General features: G+C 44.5%; 2 protein-coding genes across 6 annotated transcripts; both read left to right on the top strand.

Moving 5' to 3' along the window:
- The first annotated feature begins 291 nt into the window (after positions 1–291).
- dync1li1 (dynein, cytoplasmic 1, light intermediate chain 1) lies at positions 292–7,452 on the top strand. Its single transcript, XM_037474784.2, has 13 exons — positions 292–451; positions 709–782; positions 2,033–2,149; positions 2,255–2,485; positions 2,749–2,903; positions 3,122–3,215; positions 3,868–4,003; positions 4,099–4,210; positions 4,454–4,513; positions 4,652–4,696; positions 4,807–4,894; positions 4,984–5,106; positions 5,999–7,452. Exons 1-13 carry the CDS (start codon positions 348–350, stop codon positions 6,115–6,117), a joined length of 1,458 nt encoding a protein of 485 aa, XP_037330681.1. The 5' UTR covers positions 292–347; the 3' UTR covers positions 6,118–7,452.
- Positions 7,453–9,356: 1,904 nt separating this feature from the next.
- Positions 9,357–17,753, top strand: LOC119219258 (catenin beta-1-like). 5 transcript variants are annotated; one of them, XM_037474331.2, is made up of 17 exons: positions 9,357–9,513; positions 10,528–10,578; positions 11,911–12,120; positions 12,203–12,453; positions 12,558–12,796; positions 13,714–13,915; positions 14,028–14,172; positions 14,288–14,391; positions 14,550–14,684; positions 14,806–15,009; positions 15,116–15,274; positions 15,377–15,496; positions 15,741–15,891; positions 15,990–16,111; positions 16,311–16,371; positions 16,547–16,742; positions 16,839–17,753. In XM_037474331.2, exons 2-16 carry the CDS (start codon positions 10,566–10,568, stop codon positions 16,735–16,737), a joined length of 2,307 nt encoding a protein of 768 aa, XP_037330228.1. In that variant the 5' UTR covers positions 9,357–9,513; positions 10,528–10,565; the 3' UTR covers positions 16,738–16,742; positions 16,839–17,753. The 5 variants fall into 5 exon arrangements, with proteins under 5 accessions (XP_037330228.1, XP_037330227.1, XP_037330229.1 ...); XM_037474330.2 differs by having other exon boundaries at positions 9,357–9,516; positions 10,529–10,578; XM_037474332.2 differs by having other exon boundaries at positions 9,357–9,525; positions 10,529–10,578.

The raw sequence follows: 17,753 nt of genomic DNA, 5'->3' as shown, positions 1-17,753 counted from the left end.
CATGGGCTATCCACCATTGATTTAGGATGTATTTATCAGTCCCAATCCACACATTTCACAATTCAACAGTGGCAGATAATTGATTTCCTTCTTGGCTTCTCCATCACAGATTTATCTCCAATAAATGAATAGCATAATCAGTTATAGGTTCTCTCCCTTGAGATACCTGGGTGTGGACGGTCGGTACCGATCTGTCCCTTTGGGGGGGTCGAGATAATTGTGCGTCTGGAGCAAAGACCCCGCGCGGACCACGCCCCGGCCCCGCGAGGCGGTGCACCACCAGGCTAGGTTAGCGCACAACTGCTACATCCGGGTTCTCTCCTCGATATACAACAAGCCCTGCGAAGATGGCGACTTCAGGGAGGAGTGCATTATTATCCTCCACCTCAACTGGATCTAAGAGCACACTGGAGAACTCCAACCCAGAGGAGGATGATGGACAGGACTTATGGTGGGCGATACGTCATTTACGATGGTTTATTATGAGCAGCGGTTTGTGGGCGATAGACGTCCGTTGTGCTGGGATGAGGATGGTTTGACAGCTAGCTAGCTAGCTCGCTAACGAGGCTAGCTAGCATCAGCACCAGACTGACTGGTGGCACCGCACCACCATTAGCTCACCGAAGCTATCCGCTGTCAGTCGTTGTTTGTTAATCAATGAAGAAGCGCTTGTTTTGCAGTGTTGTAACGGGACTGTTATGTCTGCAGGTCCACCATCCTGAGTGAAGTGTCAACCCATTCACGATCTAAGCTACCGTCGGGGAAAAATGTCCTGGTCATGGGTGGGTATCTGTGAATGTCTGCCAATGAGCATCGTTAGCTGGTAGACTTAATACGGCTCCATTGCAAAGCTAGCTTGCTCTGGACGGAGGCTGCTTTTGTGTTCAAGCCTGCTAGCAGCTGCTTAGCATAGCAGAGAGAGAGAGAGAGAGACAGAGGGAGAGAGCGAGGGAGACAGGTGTGTTTTTCGGAGCGCACCTGCACAGACGCCGCGCCCCCCTCCATCATCTTATGAGAGAATCGGGCCGTTTTGAAACCCTGCAAGTCATTCTAGCAACCAGTGATGCTAGTAGCAGCTAGGGGGGGATGATGCTGAGGGGATCAGACGAACCATCCGCCCGTGTGTGTGTGTGTGTGTTTTTCTTTTTTTCAATGTGGCCACGATGCTTAATGCGACTGAAGCTGAGAGGGTACATCCCCATCCCCATGCCGCTCGGTCCTCTAGTCCCGCTGCAGCGCACACACACACACACACACACACACAGACGCGCACACACTACTACTACTACCCGCCGGGGTTAATCCGCAGGCCACCCATTCCAGGTAATCAGGTATTTGATGACCGGTATGACGTCACAGCCGTTTGTCTGTATCCATTTCCAAAATCCGCAAGCTCTGCTTCATGATGCATTGAGTCGCCCTGTCCACGCCGTACGGCACAGAAGAGAAATTGAAGAAGAACTGATGGGTCTTTGACCTTTCCGACACACAAGGTGACAATAACAATGTCACGCTGATGACGGGACAAATATTAGGGCTCTACGGGCGCTACATATTAGGGCTGTTGGACAATCCATGACAACATAACACTTTACACAGGAAAGAGTGTGGCTCAGGTGAAGTGGATTGTTTACAGTAGATGTATGGTATGCACACACACACACACACACGTGTTCAGTGCTGAACCAATTGATAATTAATCATACAAGTTATTTTCTAATTGATTAATCCATTGCTCGAGTCATTTTAGTACTTTTTGTCGCTTGGGATTTAAACTCAATACATTTGTGGGTTTTGGACTGTTGACTTGGTGTGTAATGGGAAATCTACACTTTTTAAAAGCATGTTCAAATGATGAATTAGTCAAGAGAAAAAAGTGCAAATTATTTGTTAATGAGACTGTACGGATGATGCTGGATGCACTCTTTGTATAAAGTTACCACTATCGTAACAGACGCATAGACGACGCTACAATCCATAAATTGCCTACTGTGCATTATTCTGTTGTTTTACTGATTTTGTGTGTGTTTAGGTGAGGTGGGTTCGGGGAAGACCGCCATGGTTGCAAAGCTTCAGGGGGTCGAAGAGTTCATGAAAGGGCGTGGCTTGGAATACCTCTACTTCAGTGTCCATGACGACGACATTGATGGTAACAAGCATTTGAATTTTTATAAATGTCTGAAGTCCACCACGCGGTAATGTACTTGTGTTTATGGGTTCCGTTCTTTTTTTGTGTGTCTGTGTGTGTGTTCAGACCAAACCAGGTGTAATGCCTGGGTGTTAGACGGAGACCTTTACCACAAGGGTCTGCAGGGAGTAGCTGTACCTGTGGACTCCATCAGCAACACGTTGCTGCTGATAACGGTGGACATGTCACGGCCATGGAATGCCCTGGACTCTCTCCAGAAGTGGGCTGCCGTTGCTAGGGAACACATTGACAAACTCCGGGTCGCCCCAGAAACACTGCGGGAGCTGGAGCACAGACGTGAGTCATCCTGAAAGGACTCAGGCAGACAGAAGAGGAATTTATAAAAAAAATGTGTATATGTGTGTCCTCACTGAAATGCTCTCAAGGGTAGGAAATCACCTGAAAGAGGAGCCTCTCTGCCAATCTTTGTTAAATGTTTTTGATTGGACCGCTAACCTTTCGAGGGTTTTGTCTAATGAAGCCCAGTTAGGACAATGATATGCCACGTGTTTGAAATGGAAAAACTACGTCCGGTCTAACGTGTGCGTGTGCGTGTGTAGTTGTAAAACAGTTCCAGGAGTACACAGAGCCGGGAAGCGAAGACGATGGCACCCCACAGAGGAGGAGTGATGAGGAGGAGAGTGTACTGCTGCCATTAGGAGACAACACACTGACACACAACCTGGGAATACCCATGGTGGTGGTCTGCACCAAGGTACACACTCGCATAATCCCTGCTGACCTACAAACTGAACTACTTAACTTTTACCTTCAAATCCTAATCGTGCTTTGTGTGCTGTACATTATCCTTTAACAAATGAAACCTGTGCGTGAATGTTTAGTAATTTCCAAACACAATGTCTCTTGTATATTTTTCTCTTACATGGAATCTACATGCACACCTGTCTCCGTCACCTACTCGTCTGACCTCAGTGTGACGCCATCAGCACATTGGAGAAGGAGCACGACTACAGAGACGAACACCTGGACCTCATCCAGTCTCACATCCGACGCTTCTGTCTGCAGTGTATCCTTCACTGAACACGCTGCTGTGAGCTAATAAGTGAGCAAAACAAAAGTGTATGGTGCCGCGAAAACAAAAAGATGTGTGTTTTTAATGGGGCTCTCGATCAATACCACAGACTTTCCCTGTCATGTTCTGAAAAATGAGGCGTTCATTCACATTTTGGCCTGTGCTCTCTGAGCAACCAACTGCTCACAGATGAAGGACGGCAATACGGCCGAGTGACTTTGCCCTTCAAGGTGTTTTGTGCTCGGGCCAAACGCCAAGTTCCCAGCAGCATTGTTTTAGCCCTATTTTGACCCTTGTAAGCTGTATCTGAAACAATTGTTTGGTATTGCTTTGTGCCAAGAGCATTCCATAAAAGTCATGCTGTAGATTACCTATTGATGCATGAAATGTATTTTTTTTTTTTTTTTGTTCAATGAAAGCGCTGTTGGACTTTCAAGGGTTATCAGGTGTGAAATGAGCCAAGATTGAACACCTCGGTTCTTTTCATCTTTTGTATACTGGCCGCAATTAATCGCACTAAAATATCTATTTCTGTAGTGCGACTTATAAAGATACATGTAGGATTCTGTCTCTGTGCTGTTGTTCTTATTTCCGCGCCTGTATTTAGAAATGGTGGTTCTCAAAATACCCTTGACAGCCTGGTCAGACGGAGCATCCCTGGTTTACACATCAGTGAAGGAGATGAAGAACCTGGACATCCTGTACAAATATCTGGTCCACCGACTCTACGGCTTTCCATTTCACTGCCCGGCACAAGTGGTGGAGAGAGATGCCGTCTTCATGTAAGCCATTGTGTGTGTGTGTGTGTGTGTACATGCACTCTAAATACTGTGGGGCCACATATATTTGGTATTCAACCCTTCCTCTGCTCTTCCAGCCCATCGGGCTGGGACAATGAGAAGAAGATTGCCATACTTCACGAGAACTTCCAGACAGTAAAAGCAGACGACATCTTTGAGGAAGTAATCGTCAAACCACCAGTCAGAAAGGTACAGCACCATACAAAAAAACCCCTCTAACTTTAAAAGATCCTCTGAAGTGAGCTAAAGTTACAGCGCAACAGATTGTAATATTACGTATCATTACCGCCTGCATGATTTTCACAGCCAACACTTAAAGCAAGTTCCCCGCAAGAATCATGAATGTTGTTTCCAATCTAATTAACTAGATGAGTGGAGCTGAGCTATTGGGAAAGGACTTTTTTTTTTTTAATCTGTATTTTTTGTCACCAGATTGTACATGAAAAGGAGATTCAGGCCGAGGATGACCAAGTGTTTCTGGTGAAACTCCAGGTCAGAAAACATTTGTGTTGTGTTAATGCCATTTGTTTAACTGCTTGTCCGTACTCCAATCGAATCTGCCTTGAGCGTTCTGATATGTTAACTGGATACTAATTGGAGTGAGTGCGCATATTGTGCTCTAATTTGCAGTCGCTGCTTGCCAAACAGCCCGCTGTGACAGCAGGGCGACCAGTGGTGAGTGCTCCTGTTGTTTATTTAGTTTCTATATCTAGTTTTGGCTCATAAGATAAAGGAAAGCTCCCTCCGATGTCTATATGTGTGACACAAACTGTCGGCGCTCATAGGACACCACCAGTAGAGCACCAACCGGCTCCCCCAGGACCAGTAATCGCTCCGCAGCGGCCAACGTAGCAAACGCAATGCCACAGACGGGTACGTGGTGCATGTCGTCACTACAGTGCGTGTCTGCCTGTGTGTATGTGTGCGTTTGTTTTTTAAACTCTGGCGTCCGTACGCTGCAGGTCAGACCAGTGAAGGCGTGTTGGCGAACTTCTTCAACAGTCTACTGACAAAGAAAGCTGGAACAGGGGGGCCCGGGACGCCAGGTGGCGGTAACAACACTCCAGGAACAGTACGCAAGTCAGGTGAGTTGGGGGGAGGGAGGGGGGAGTCTGTCTGTTGCTCTGTGAGTCTTTGCACTCGTAGCTGTGTTGTGCAATCTCACGGTGTGTGTATGTGTGTGTGTGCGTGCACTAGTCAGAGGATGTTGGCCACGTTAAGGTGTGTGTGAGAGATATTTTTTTTGTTTTTGCTTGTGTATGCTATTGTTCATCCCTTTATTTCCCTTTAAGCACTCTTCCCCCTGAGCCTCTGACTTTCCCCAGTAACCAAGGGGGAACATTACCAGGCTCTAGCTCCCCGTATCAGTGTTTAAAAACACATGGACTTTACTGTGGGCTGCTATTTTAAATGGAAACTGTGTAGGTTTTAAACTCTTTGTTTTGTTTCAATGAGGGTGATACGTGCAAATGAAACGACCCTTTTAGTCTTATTGAGATCACTAGTTGTGGTTTAGGTTCAGGAGACCACCACCTTTCTATTGAATTACTTTTGCACCACATGGCTGCATTTTGTTCTTAGGAATAGTTCACTTGCAAAACAATTGTTTCACTTCTTACTTGGAAAGGTATTTGATTGACTGGTGAATGACTAATGTTTCCTCTCCTATTAACCCGTGCCCATTCTGGACCCTTCTATTATTTTTGGCATGCTGCATTGCATTTCTCATCACCCATCTGCCAAACACATTGCACATGATTGTAAATGACACCTGGCGATATGAGACAAATACTGGATGCCCAATGTTTGGTTTTTCTCTGAATTGATGTACTGGCATGGTATTATGGTTTTCAGTTGAAACAATATTTCAGCCTGGTCTTATTTTAACCATGTGTAATTGCCTTTTGCATTGTGCTGTGACCACATGATGCTGTGCTATTGCACCAATTCTTATGTATGTATTCACACTTGCTGCAGGTTCGAAGCTGGGACTGAGCGACGTACAGGCAGAGCTGGACCGCATATCCAGCAGGGAGACTGACTCTGACTTGCCCAATGCCAACGACGCCCCTGCCACCGACGGCCAGGACACATGAAGACCAACACACTTCCCCCTGCTCTCCTTCTCCCCCGCCCCACTCCACCCCTTTCCACCTCAGTCACCTTCCTCCTCCGTTGTTCTTCCTCCCTCCACTCCGTTACAGAGATGCGGCGAGAAGGAGAGATGGGGGCACACAACTTTTCCTCTCCATCTTCTTTCACTTTCTCTCCAAGGAGAATAACTCACTCTCTCTTCCCCTACCGCTTTTCCAGCACCATGACAACCCCATCCCACCCACCCCTCCTCCCCCCCCCCCCCCCCCCCCCCCACCCCACCCCACACACACCTCCGGCCCGCTCTCCTCTCCTCCTCGCCATTGCTGGCGAGCATTTGTCACTGTTACATTCAGGACTGTCTGTTACATGAGAGTAAATGGCTACGGGGGACCAGTTGGGGTGCGGAGGTCGAGGTGAGAGGAAGTGAGACGTGTGTTGAAAAAGATTGATTACAGGAATGAATGAGAGGGAGTTGTATCCATCCATTTAATGTGATGGTGAAGTTGGTGTTTTTACAGTAGGAACTGCTGAAGGGTGCACGTTGAAGAAACGACCCTTTGGTTTACTAGAGGGATGATTTTTGTGTTTAATGTACGTGGAGGCAAGTCACACTATAGGAAGAGACTGAGAAAAACAACAAAAAATGCCTGAAATAAAATTGCAGACAGTCATGTTTTTTTAAAACGAAGGGACAAACATACCAGTATTTTTGTGTGAATGTGTGTGGGACAGTGTGTGTGTGTGTGTGTGTGTGAGAGAGAGAGAGAGATAATGAGGCAGATAGACCGAAGGAAAGGAAGTTACTTTAACCTAGACCTGTATGGCAAGAGATTTTGGGCTGTTTGCATTTCAACCGAAAGGCAAAAACTTTACTATGCTCTTACACTACAAGCTCTTAAACCAGTGCATACACTTATGATTGGAGCAGCACCACTCAAGCCAAACGTGGCAAAAGGAAATACACTTCAGATCAAGGTTTAAAACTCACGCATTAGTCCGGTGTAGAGGACACCCGGTTCTACAAAGGGCCAAACTTCCCCTCATGGATACTGCTCAAACTGTAGAGAACAGACCGAAAAGGCCGGGTGGTAGAGGGAAGGTGGGTAGCTGTGCTTTGCTTGCACAGAAAGAAGCTCTAGTGATTCAGTCCTATAGTTACTGCGGGCGGGTGGGCAGGTGGGCGGGAAAGGGAGTCAGAACAACGGTGGGTCACATCAAGAATGTACAGTCATTGTCTCGCTGATTGGTCCTGTTATTTCAGAGCTCTGTGTGGGCGTTTGTATAATCAGATCTGTTAATCAGTCAAATAAAAGGTGTATTTATTCGGATTCATCCACCTGGCTTCTTTGTTTGGTTTTTCTTCCAATCTCTCTCTTCTCCTGATTCTGAATGAAAATGTTGCATATTTTGTGACGACATATTACAGTTTTGTAATGCTTCAGTTGGATCATCGTAATTAAGACTGTTGGTAAGCATCCACCTGCTGTAAAGGAGAATTTAGAAAACATCCAGACTTGATTCATTGTAAGTGGTTAAACCTATTTTTTCATACAGGCACTATGGCCACTGCTGTCTTTCAAACTCCAATATTGATTTTATATTATTTATCTTTGGTATACTTGTATATTGCTCCAGTGTCTTGTATCAGAACTAGATATTTATAGTTTGTGTAGCTTACTTTAATGTGTTTGTGTTTTCATTAGCTGCATGCTGATAAATGCAATACATTTCTGATGATCATTTAGAGACTTGAAACAAATTTGCATTCTGATTCAAAGTAATAAGTTTTGTTAGGAGGTGTTTGCCAGGAGAGTCTAATTTTCTGATGGTATCTTGCAGACATACAGTTGTGATTTCTATTGTCTTTTGTGTTTACTATGCAGCATGTGTTATTACTTGGAGGAATGAAATATACACAGTTGGAAACTGTGGATGGGCTTCATTTCGTTTCATCCTGAGGGTTTGATGTTAGTCCCACATACTGACAAGAGTATCAGAAACTAATGAAAATCCATAAGCTGCTGCTGAAATAAATGTCATCGCGTCGCACTTCACTTGCAGTGGTGGCATGTGGTCTGATTTATTTCTCATTCTCACGTTGATAGTATTCAAACCACTTCCACCTTTGTAACTCATTTTTTTATCAGTCTATTACACATTTCTTGCACTGTCTGAAAGACAATAAAACATTCCATCTCATAACTTTAAGTTTCTTTTTCTATTTCAAGTGTTATCACAAACACACTCCCCTATTGGACTTTGACCTTTTGTATTGCATGGCACGCATAAGACACATGAACATTCACTTTGCTATGTGTGACCATTAATTCTTTTTCATTTTCATTTAAAACAAGTCTGGGTTTGGAAGGCGGAAGTATAGGTGCACAGCATGCACATTATTTATTGAACTGATGTTTACTTGTCGTGCACATGGCAATTTGATTACAGCTAGTCTAGGATTAACTTCCAAAAATGCATAATAAATTGTGTACAATTAAAAAAAAAAACCTAGGCAATGTTTACCCCTTTTAAAGACACACATAGCCCACTTATAACCAAGTATATCCATATTTTACTGTTCGCCTTCAAACTGATGGATTGAAAAGGCTTTTCAATTAACCACAAATGCAATTATGGAGACAAGGGATCCAATGCAATTTAATCAGCAGAGCATTAAGTTGTTCCCCTTCAATCTAATATGTGCTGTGTATGTCTCATGAAATCAGATTAGGGGTTCATATTGAAAAGTGAAATTCAATTTTTCTGAACTTTCAACCTGGTTTACTTATGTGGTCTATATTTGTTTGTTCCTCTCCAATTAACTACTGCAGTTGATCATTTGCAACATAAATCCTTGCATGTATGATAAACATGGGTGAAATAAATGGATGGAAAGCACTTTTAATATTTTAATTAAATAAGATGTGTGGATGAATGATGTTGCAATGTTAGAGAGACAATGTTTGTTAATATACTCCTTCACTCATTATATCACAGCTGCCCATAAATTCCATTCCATTCCAATGATTGCTCCTCGCCCTGCCTTTAACACACATCGTTCATATAAATTATTCAAAAATGGATATCATGAAAGGACAGACTTCCTTTAACATTAAATGATATAGATACCCGCCGAAAACACCAAAATAACAGTTTATACGGCAAAACTTTATTTTAAATGGCGCTCTATTTTTCCGAGTGCGGCAGAATACTATATTTTTCCACCTCGCCATCTTGATGTGAAATCGCACAGGCGGAAGCAACATCTTCCGCGGAGCAACAGCGGGTGTGGTTCGGACTTCTACGGGTGGTTCACCTAGCAGCATTTTTCCAATTTCCAGCCAAGAGAAAGGACAAACATTTCCCGACAAGAACTACGGCGGAGCCGCTTGACTCTGGTAAAGATAGTATGTCCGTTACGGCTATTTTATAACGAATCTACCGCACGTCAATGTTTGCCTCGCAAGGAAAATCATCTTTGGCTAGGGAGGGGGCTCCAGTGGGGTTTTCTAATTTGGCTGGCAGAGCAGCAGGATTTTTGTACGGTGGCGCTTGGATCTACTTTTCATACGTCCTCGCTAGCTAAGCTAATCAAACCAGGCTAAAAAAAATTGAAGGTTCGCTTCAAAGTCGCGATTTGTTTGATGGAGGTATTTGTAGCGATGGTGACTTGGGGTATTTGTCACGTCTCATTACAAGTATTCACAATTTACGCGTTGGGAATGAGCCGCTGAGCAGTGTTTGTTTATGTTAGCTAGCGTTAACTAGCGGAGGGGTTAGCTACGCACGTTAGCTTAGCGAGACTCCAAGGTAAACTAGCCAACCTGTTAGCTAGCATCGGTGGCGGATACATGCTAGCAGGGCGGTCTAAATTTCACATCTCAATGTAATCTGTGTACTGATTAGTTTAACCTCCTCGGCTCAATGGGCTTTTGGTTTTAATGATGCGACTTGCCACTCTTCTTACTTAAAACACCCCACGGGAGGAGGAGTCATCGAAGTGATTGCGGGGGGGGGGGTAGTTTACTCCCATTGGAAACCCAAGCTGCGAGGTCGGAACTTGGACGTGGTAGGGGGGAGGGGGAGAAATATGCCTTTGATGTTCTTTGCCGCTGAATGGTGAATTGTGTTCGTGCTGGCCTGGAAATACCCAACACTTAGCTATCTCGGCTGGAGGTGGAGGATCGGCATTTCCCCTCCGAGCAGCGTTGCTCGAGCCAAACAAGCCTCTGAATCAGAAGGAGCTCGCGCAGGTAGCGTTAGCGCCGACGACGGCGGGTTTATTATTGAGACCACGTAGGGGAAAAAACTAAACCGTACCAGTAGTTTTTTTTTCTCTAGCAAAAAAATCAGGTTGAGTGCGAGTTGTGCTTATTTTTTTCCCCTCTTGTGCACTTTCCTTTTGCGCAGACAAATCTGCTGTGCGGGCTGAGGGCAGGCAAGAACAATGGCGACCCAGTGTAAGTATGAGAAACTTTCCTTCGAAGTATTTCCATGTTATGAACGGAGGCCTTTCGTATTTTTTATTGTCTAGTGAAAGTTTACACAAGTGTCTCTGCACATGAAATGCCCGAAGACTTGTGGCCGCGGAAGTTGGAAAAAATGGGAGCTTGGCGAGCACATGTCCAGAGTATCTCAGTAAATTGATTTGTATTGTGGTACATCGGGGTTCCTCTCCCAGAAAACGCACGGGGATTTAAAGAGGGATATTACTTTGAATCACAATCCCTATCTGAGGTCATCGGGAATGGGGGATCAAAAGCTTTTCCTTAGCATTTTCGTTTTTTTGTCTTGAAATTAAGCGAGTCTTTTTATGCTTCAAATCCCATTTACTGAAACTTTAACATTACTCTCAATTATTTGCATAGAACAAGAAATTAAGGATACATCCACACTGATGTTTTCTTTTTGATTTTTAAAAGTAAAAAGACCTGTCCACAATAGCAACACTAAACCAATATCACAGGACGTATCGTGTAAACTGGACATGTTGGTTAGTTTAAAAAATAGTAGTCTTTCTTAAAGACCTGCTTGGTACTTTATCTACTTTAAATCTTCACCAATAATTGTAAACTGACACATTTCGTGGAAAGTGTTGGTTTTCATTGTCAGCTTGCTTTTTTCCGCTCACACGTACACACATCACATTTACTTGAAAATGAACACTACCACATGAAAGTGTCGTAGATTATGGTTAAATGAATTGTGTACACACGCATATCTCCCTGGTTTTCCGTGGTTCTCACACTTGTGTGGAGAGCAACTCACCATTTGAGTTCTTTCCAAATTATGAAGTGACATCACAAGAGTGCTGCGGAACAAAATAAGCATTAATAACAGGAAAAGTCTTTGCTTTGTTTCCGTAGTCCTCAAAACCGTAACCACGACTTAAGATGGCTGATGTTGCCGCTTGCTTCCACTGCGGAAATGCAGACCGTAATTGCATAACAGCTTACAAAGTCTGCAATGCTTAAAATCACTTCATGTTGAATTTACCTTTTTATTTGGTCTATAACAAACCATCTTGCCTTTTAAATCGGGGCAAATACCAGTACGCAATAACCCTGAAGTTTAAAACGTATCTTGGGATGGTTTCTAAACATTACTTTTTTTTGTGCAATGAAACTCTGCCATTGTTTGGATGCTCCGTATGAACGTAGCAAAAGCTATGCAGTTTTAGAATGGAAACGCAGTAGTTCAGGCATGGACTAAATCAAAGACAGGTAAAGATTACGCGTACTAACCGTATCTGCCATACGTTGTGTTTTACCACCTACTTTCCTTCTGTGTAGCTGATCTGATGGAGTTGGACATGGCAATGGGAGACAGCAAGGCTGCAGTGAGCCAGTGGCAGCAGCAGTCCTACCTGGATTCAGGCATTCAGTCTGGAGTAACAACTACAGCTCCATCTCTGAGTGGCAAAGGAAATCCTGATGCTGAGGAGGATGAACCAACTCTCTATGACTGGGAGTTCAACCAGCCCTTCACCCCAGAGCCTACAGGTATATATATAATATTTTCCATCATCGGTATGGCTACATTCTCTGATTTGTTATATTAATGACCCCTTCGTGTTTCCTTCAGACATGGAGGGCTATGCCATGACCCGGGCCCAGCGTGTGCGTGCTGCCATGTTCCCAGAGACTTTGGAGGAGGGCATCCAGATCCCACCTACTCAGCTGGATGCCGCCCACCCCACAGCAGTGCAGCGCCTTGCAGAGCCCTCTCAGATGCTGAAGCATGCCGTGGTCAACCTCATTAACTATCAAGATGATGCAGAGCTGGCCACTCGTGCCATCCCTGAGCTTACCAAACTGCTCAATGATGAGGACCAGGTATGAGTGTTATCACAGGCAAATGGTGCCTGTTGAGTAACATGTCTCATGTGGTGTCGACTCCTTCCAAAACATGCATTCCTAACAAAAGTTGTCCTTCCTAGGTTGTCGTGAATAAAGCTGCCGTAATGGTGCATCAGTTGTCGAAGAAGGAGGCATCGCGTCACGCCCTGATGCGCTCCCCACAAATGGTTTCGGCCGTTGTTCGTGCCATGCAGAACACTGGTGATGTGGAGACAGCTCGCTGTTCTGCTGGCACCTTGCACAACCTTTCTCACCACCGTGAGGGGCTCCTTGCAATCTTCAAGTCAGGAGGCATTCCTGCCCTGGTCAAGATGCTGGGGTAAGAAACTTTGAACACGTGTGCAGTATCAGTGTCCTGACAAATGGTCCACAGCTAACGACAAAAATGCACAGAAGCTGTCTTAAGTAGAATGTTTTTTTCTTTTTTTTCTGGCAATGGCAAAACAAAATCTACCCCACTATTTAACTCTGTTGCAGTTGAAGGCTGGACACAATTAACTACACTAATGAACTCTGCTCCACTTGTCAATGAGTCAAAAGATTACTAATGGTGTTAAAGGTATAGCTTTCACTAAGCATTAGCCGGATGCACAAACCATAAGCTCGCCATAAACAATCATGAATAACTAGCAAATGGACATAAAATCTAAACTCACTCATCACTTTGCTTAGATGTGAGGTGACTGTCAAATAGTGTCTACACTCTAAAATAATGTGTTCATCCCCCATTCTCCAAGACTATGGAATGCGTTCCAACATCTTCCGGTCTGACTTTTCTTTGTTATCCCAACGAGAAGCCAAAACGCACAGCCATAACACAAAGTTGGCCTGCAAGTTACAACATGTCGGAAATCACATTTGTGTTTGAATTTGCACCCGGAATCATATTACCGCACTGGCTGGAACCGTTGCTTGACAGTGGGTGATTCACATTTACAAGACTACAAAATGTTGTCAATTACATTTTCGTAGAATATTGTAGCATTAGTTCAAATGTACGTCATACTCTTGTAAGTGCCGCAAAGTTTTATTCCAATTCTTGAGTTAATCCATCCAACACTGCTGCCTCTGCACCCAGATTGTGACTGGGACGAGTGGAACCAGTTTTTCCTGACATTTGCCCCTTTTATAAAACCATTTCATGGGATAATGTATATTTGAATCCCAAACTAAATTTTGAAAAGGTATTTTGGACTAATCTTTTTCTTTCCTTATACTCTATTTTTATTTTTTCAGCTCGCCAGTAGACAGTGTTTTGTTCTACGCCATCACCACGCTCCACAATCTGTTGTTGCACCAGGAGGGCGCAAAGATGGCGGTGCGTCTGGCTGGAGGACTCCAGAAAATGGTGGCGCTGTTGTCTAATACCAATGTCAAGTTCCTGGCAATCACTACTGACTGCCTGCAGATCCTTGCATATGGAAACCAGGAAAGCAAGGTACTGGAAGACAAACGAGTCATTCATCCCAGTCAGGCCCAGATGCTGCTGACCCCGCTTGGCCGTGCGGCCGTTTTTAGCACGTATAAACATAAACCTCTATTTGTTCTAGCTGATCATTCTGGCCAGTGGTGGTCCCCAGGCTCTGGTCAACATTATGAGGACCTTCACATATGAGAAACTGCTGTGGACCACAAGCAGAGTGCTCAAGGTGCTCTCAGTTTGCTCAAGCAACAAACCTGCCATCGTCGAGGCTGGTGTGTACAAAAATTGGCAACAATACAATGAAAAATGCCTGATATACTACTACTTGTTGTAGTTTGATACAATAGTGCAACTTCCCTGATTTCATCCTTTGTCCTGTGTGCATAGGAGGCATGCAGGCTTTGGGGCTTCATCTGACAGACCCCAGCCAGCGCCTGGTCCAGAACTGCCTCTGGACACTGAGGAATCTTTCCGATGCTGCCACCAAACAGGTACGACACACTGAAATGACAAATGCTAACTTCTGATGATCCCCGGATGTAATAGTTTGGAGAAATCAGAGTACGTTCAGTATGTATGTGCTGTACAGAATGACGGGAACCTCTAACCCCACCTCATTTGTTTTCATAACCGTCCTTTTTTCTTCCAGGAGGGAATGGAGGGTCTTCTAGGCACCCTGGTCCAGCTGCTGGGCAGTGACGACATCAATGTAGTGACATGTGCTGCAGGCATCCTCTCCAACCTCACTTGCAACAACTATAGTAACAAACTCATGGTCTGCCAGGTGCGTATCACACACACACAGTCGTAACTATGCATCTCTGTGGAATGTAGGTTGCGTATTCATCATCCGTTATGTTTGTGTAATAACGTGCAATCCTCCGTTTGGTCCTGTGACCTGATAGGTTGGCGGTATTGAGGCTTTGGTGCGAACCGTGCTGAGGGCCGGCGACCGAGAAGACATCACAGAGCCCGCCGTCTGTGCCCTGCGTCACCTGACCTCCCGCCACCAGGATGCTGAGATGGCCCAGAATGCTGTGCGCCTTCATTATGGCCTGCCTGTGGTGGTCAAACTGCTGCACCCTCCATCCCACTGGCCACTAATCAAGGTCCATAGATACACTTCTAGATAGTAAAACTTCATATCCCCACATCATCGATTGACTTGATTTAATGATCTCCAACTAAAATGCATTTACATTTCCCCATATTTAGGCCACAGTTGGTCTGATCCGCAACCTGGCTCTTTGCCCAGCCAACCACAGCGCACTTCGCGAGCAGGGAGCTATCCCCCGCCTGGTCCAACTGCTCGTCAGGGCTCACCAGGACACCCAGAGGCGCACCAGCATGGGAGGCAACCAGCAGCAGTTTGTGGTGTGTAACTGAGCCAACAACCGTTTTTTCGGCTTTATTTATTTGAGCATAATAGGAGTTTCCACGTATTTGACTTCCCTCGTTCCCACTTTGCATCATCAGGAGGGTGTGCGTATGGAGGAAATAGTGGAAGGTTGCACAGGAGCACTGCACATCCTGGCCCGGGACGTCCACAACAGAATTGTCATCAGAGGGCTCAACACCATTCCACTCTTTGTCCAGGTAAAACATTAAGGCCCGTCTCACTACAGTTAACACAAACTATTGCACAGCCATAAATATTCCTGTCTAAAATCTGTTTTGCAACTAAAATGTCTAGTTTTTAACATCCCAAATCTGTTACTTAGCAACTGCAGTTCCTCCTTTCCCCGTCTCCTGGTTATTATTCAACTGCATGCATGTCATCAACTTTCTTCTGCTCTTTCTCAACCGTCTGATTGTTCTCTCTGCTATTGGTTGTCTCTAGTTGCTGTATTCTCCAGTGGAGAACATCCAGCGTGTGGCAGCAGGTGTGCTGTGTGAGCTGGCTCAAGACAAGGAAGCTGCTGAAGCAATTGAAGCCGAAGGAGCGACTGCACCCCTCACTGAGCTGCTGCACTCCCGCAACGAGGGCGTCGGTGAGTACACATGCTCAAATACAGGCCATGCACGTGTTTTTGATTTGTCTGTGTACCGGTGTAGACAATGTGTTTGTTTTTCTGTGTGTCTCCTTCAGCAACCTATGCTGCAGCGGTGCTGTTCCGCATGTCTGAGGACAAGCCGCAGGACTACAAGAAACGTCTGTCAGTGGAGCTGACCAGCTCTTTGTTCAGAACTGAGCCCATGGCCTGGAATGAGGTACACGCATGTTATTTAAAAACTCCCCACATGCTATATCATCCAGTGATGGTCTGGTACAAAATAGTCTTCACACCTGTTAGTACATCAGAAATGTATATGTCCACTGAACAATATTTCTATGTAATAGTAAAACACTGTAGGAGAGTTTTTACTAAATGTATGCAAAGACTAACTGACTTTTTTATTTTTGCTGTAGACTGGAGACCTGGGGCTGGATATGGGAGGTCAGGGAGACCCCCTGGCTTACAGGCAGGATGGTAAGTAGCGGCGCTATCTTGTATCTGTGTTTTCCCATTCTAGCAGGGGATTGCATTTAACAGCTTTAGTCTCTTTTCAACCCACAATTTATTAAATCTCTGGTGCCACACAGCAATCATGGCTGATAAGTAATATATCGTCAACAATTTTTGATTGTTTTTCTTGTCTTTCCAGATGGAGGCTACCGGGCCTACCCTGCAGCCTACGGCCAGGACTCCCTTTTGGACCCCATGATGGAAGGCGGCGACTACCACACTGACACTCTACCTGACCTGGGCCACCACACTGATCCATTGCCAGACCTTGGCCACACCCAAGACCTGATGGACAGCAACCAGCTGGCCTGGTTTGACACAGACCTGTAGGATTGGTAAGACAGACTTCTAAAGATGTTGACCGTTAAAGCACTATTTGACATGAGTAGCAACACACTAATTGCAAACTGTTTCCTGTGCTCTTCTTCCAGTTGTATTTGGATAGAACCTCCATTGTGATTGGCCTGTACTGTCTGAAGCAGCATTATGATTGGCCTGTAGAGTGGTTGAAGGTAAAGAGGGATAAGAGGGCATGGAAAGTGCCACACCAAAAAAAAAAAAGATTGTTGCCATTGGAATGTTAAAGCAAGTTGAAGAGGGGAAAAGAATGGGTTAATGTATCTGATGTGGAATCACACAATGGAGCATGTTACCTAATATGGATGAGTGGATATGAGATGGATCTTAAGTTTGTTTTAGCCTTGCCTGTGTTATCAGTTTTTTCTTATTCTGTTTTTCTAAGTTTCTTTTCGTATTACTCATTCTGTTATGGTACTGACCCAGCTTGCCTTCACACTAGCCATCTTCATTTTCTCTTCAATGCTAATCATTTGTAATTCTTTTTTAAACTTTTTTTAAAAAACGTATATTACATGTAGTGTTAAGTTATAGTGATATTATACAATGTTCCTTTGGTTAATGGCCGAATGTGTAGAACACTACTTATCAGTTGAAATGTACTCTGACTTAAAGTGTAACATTGTGTAGTTTTTTCTTTTTTATAATCTCAAAAATGGAGAATTATGCATTCTTTATGTGCTTGTTTAAGCATAAAATGTCAATGTCACAAATGTTCTAAAGAGGGAAATGGGTGAAATTGCGGGTGGGTTGGGGATAAATCTAGAGACGAAGTCTTTTATATACAGTCGTAGGTTAACAACTATTTTGTATGCTATCATTGGATGTCAGATAGAAAAGTCTTTAACGCGATCATTGGTGGTTTGATAAAACCCAGTTTTATGTGCTATCAAAGGTAGCTAGGTTGATGAACCAGTTGTAGTCCTGCTGTGCTTATTTTGGAGACGAGGTTATGACACGGCTGAACAATAAAATGGCATTTTATTTCA

The sequence above is a fragment of the Pungitius pungitius genome, chromosome 17 (genome assembly GCF_949316345.1).
Source record: "Pungitius pungitius chromosome 17, fPunPun2.1, whole genome shotgun sequence".
Lineage (NCBI taxonomy): Eukaryota > Metazoa > Chordata > Actinopteri > Perciformes > Gasterosteidae > Pungitius > Pungitius pungitius.
Note: the sequence above shows the minus strand (reverse complement) of the source record. Positions and strands in the feature narration are given on the sequence as shown.

Coding starts and splice junctions, on each gene's coding strand:
- dync1li1 (XM_037474784.2), top strand. CDS start 348: ATGGCGACTTCAGGGAGGAGTGCATTATTATCCTCCACCTCAACTGGA. Junction 452..708: donor GATGATGGACAGGACTTATG/GTGGGCGATACG, acceptor TTATGTCTGCAG/GTCCACCATCCTGAGTGAAG. Junction 5,107..5,998: donor AGGAACAGTACGCAAGTCAG/GTGAGTTGGGGG, acceptor CACTTGCTGCAG/GTTCGAAGCTGGGACTGAGC.
- LOC119219258 (XM_037474331.2), top strand. Junction 14,685..14,805: donor ACAAACTCATGGTCTGCCAG/GTGCGTATCACA, acceptor GTGACCTGATAG/GTTGGCGGTATTGAGGCTTT. Junction 15,010..15,115: donor CCCACTGGCCACTAATCAAG/GTCCATAGATAC, acceptor CCCCATATTTAG/GCCACAGTTGGTCTGATCCG.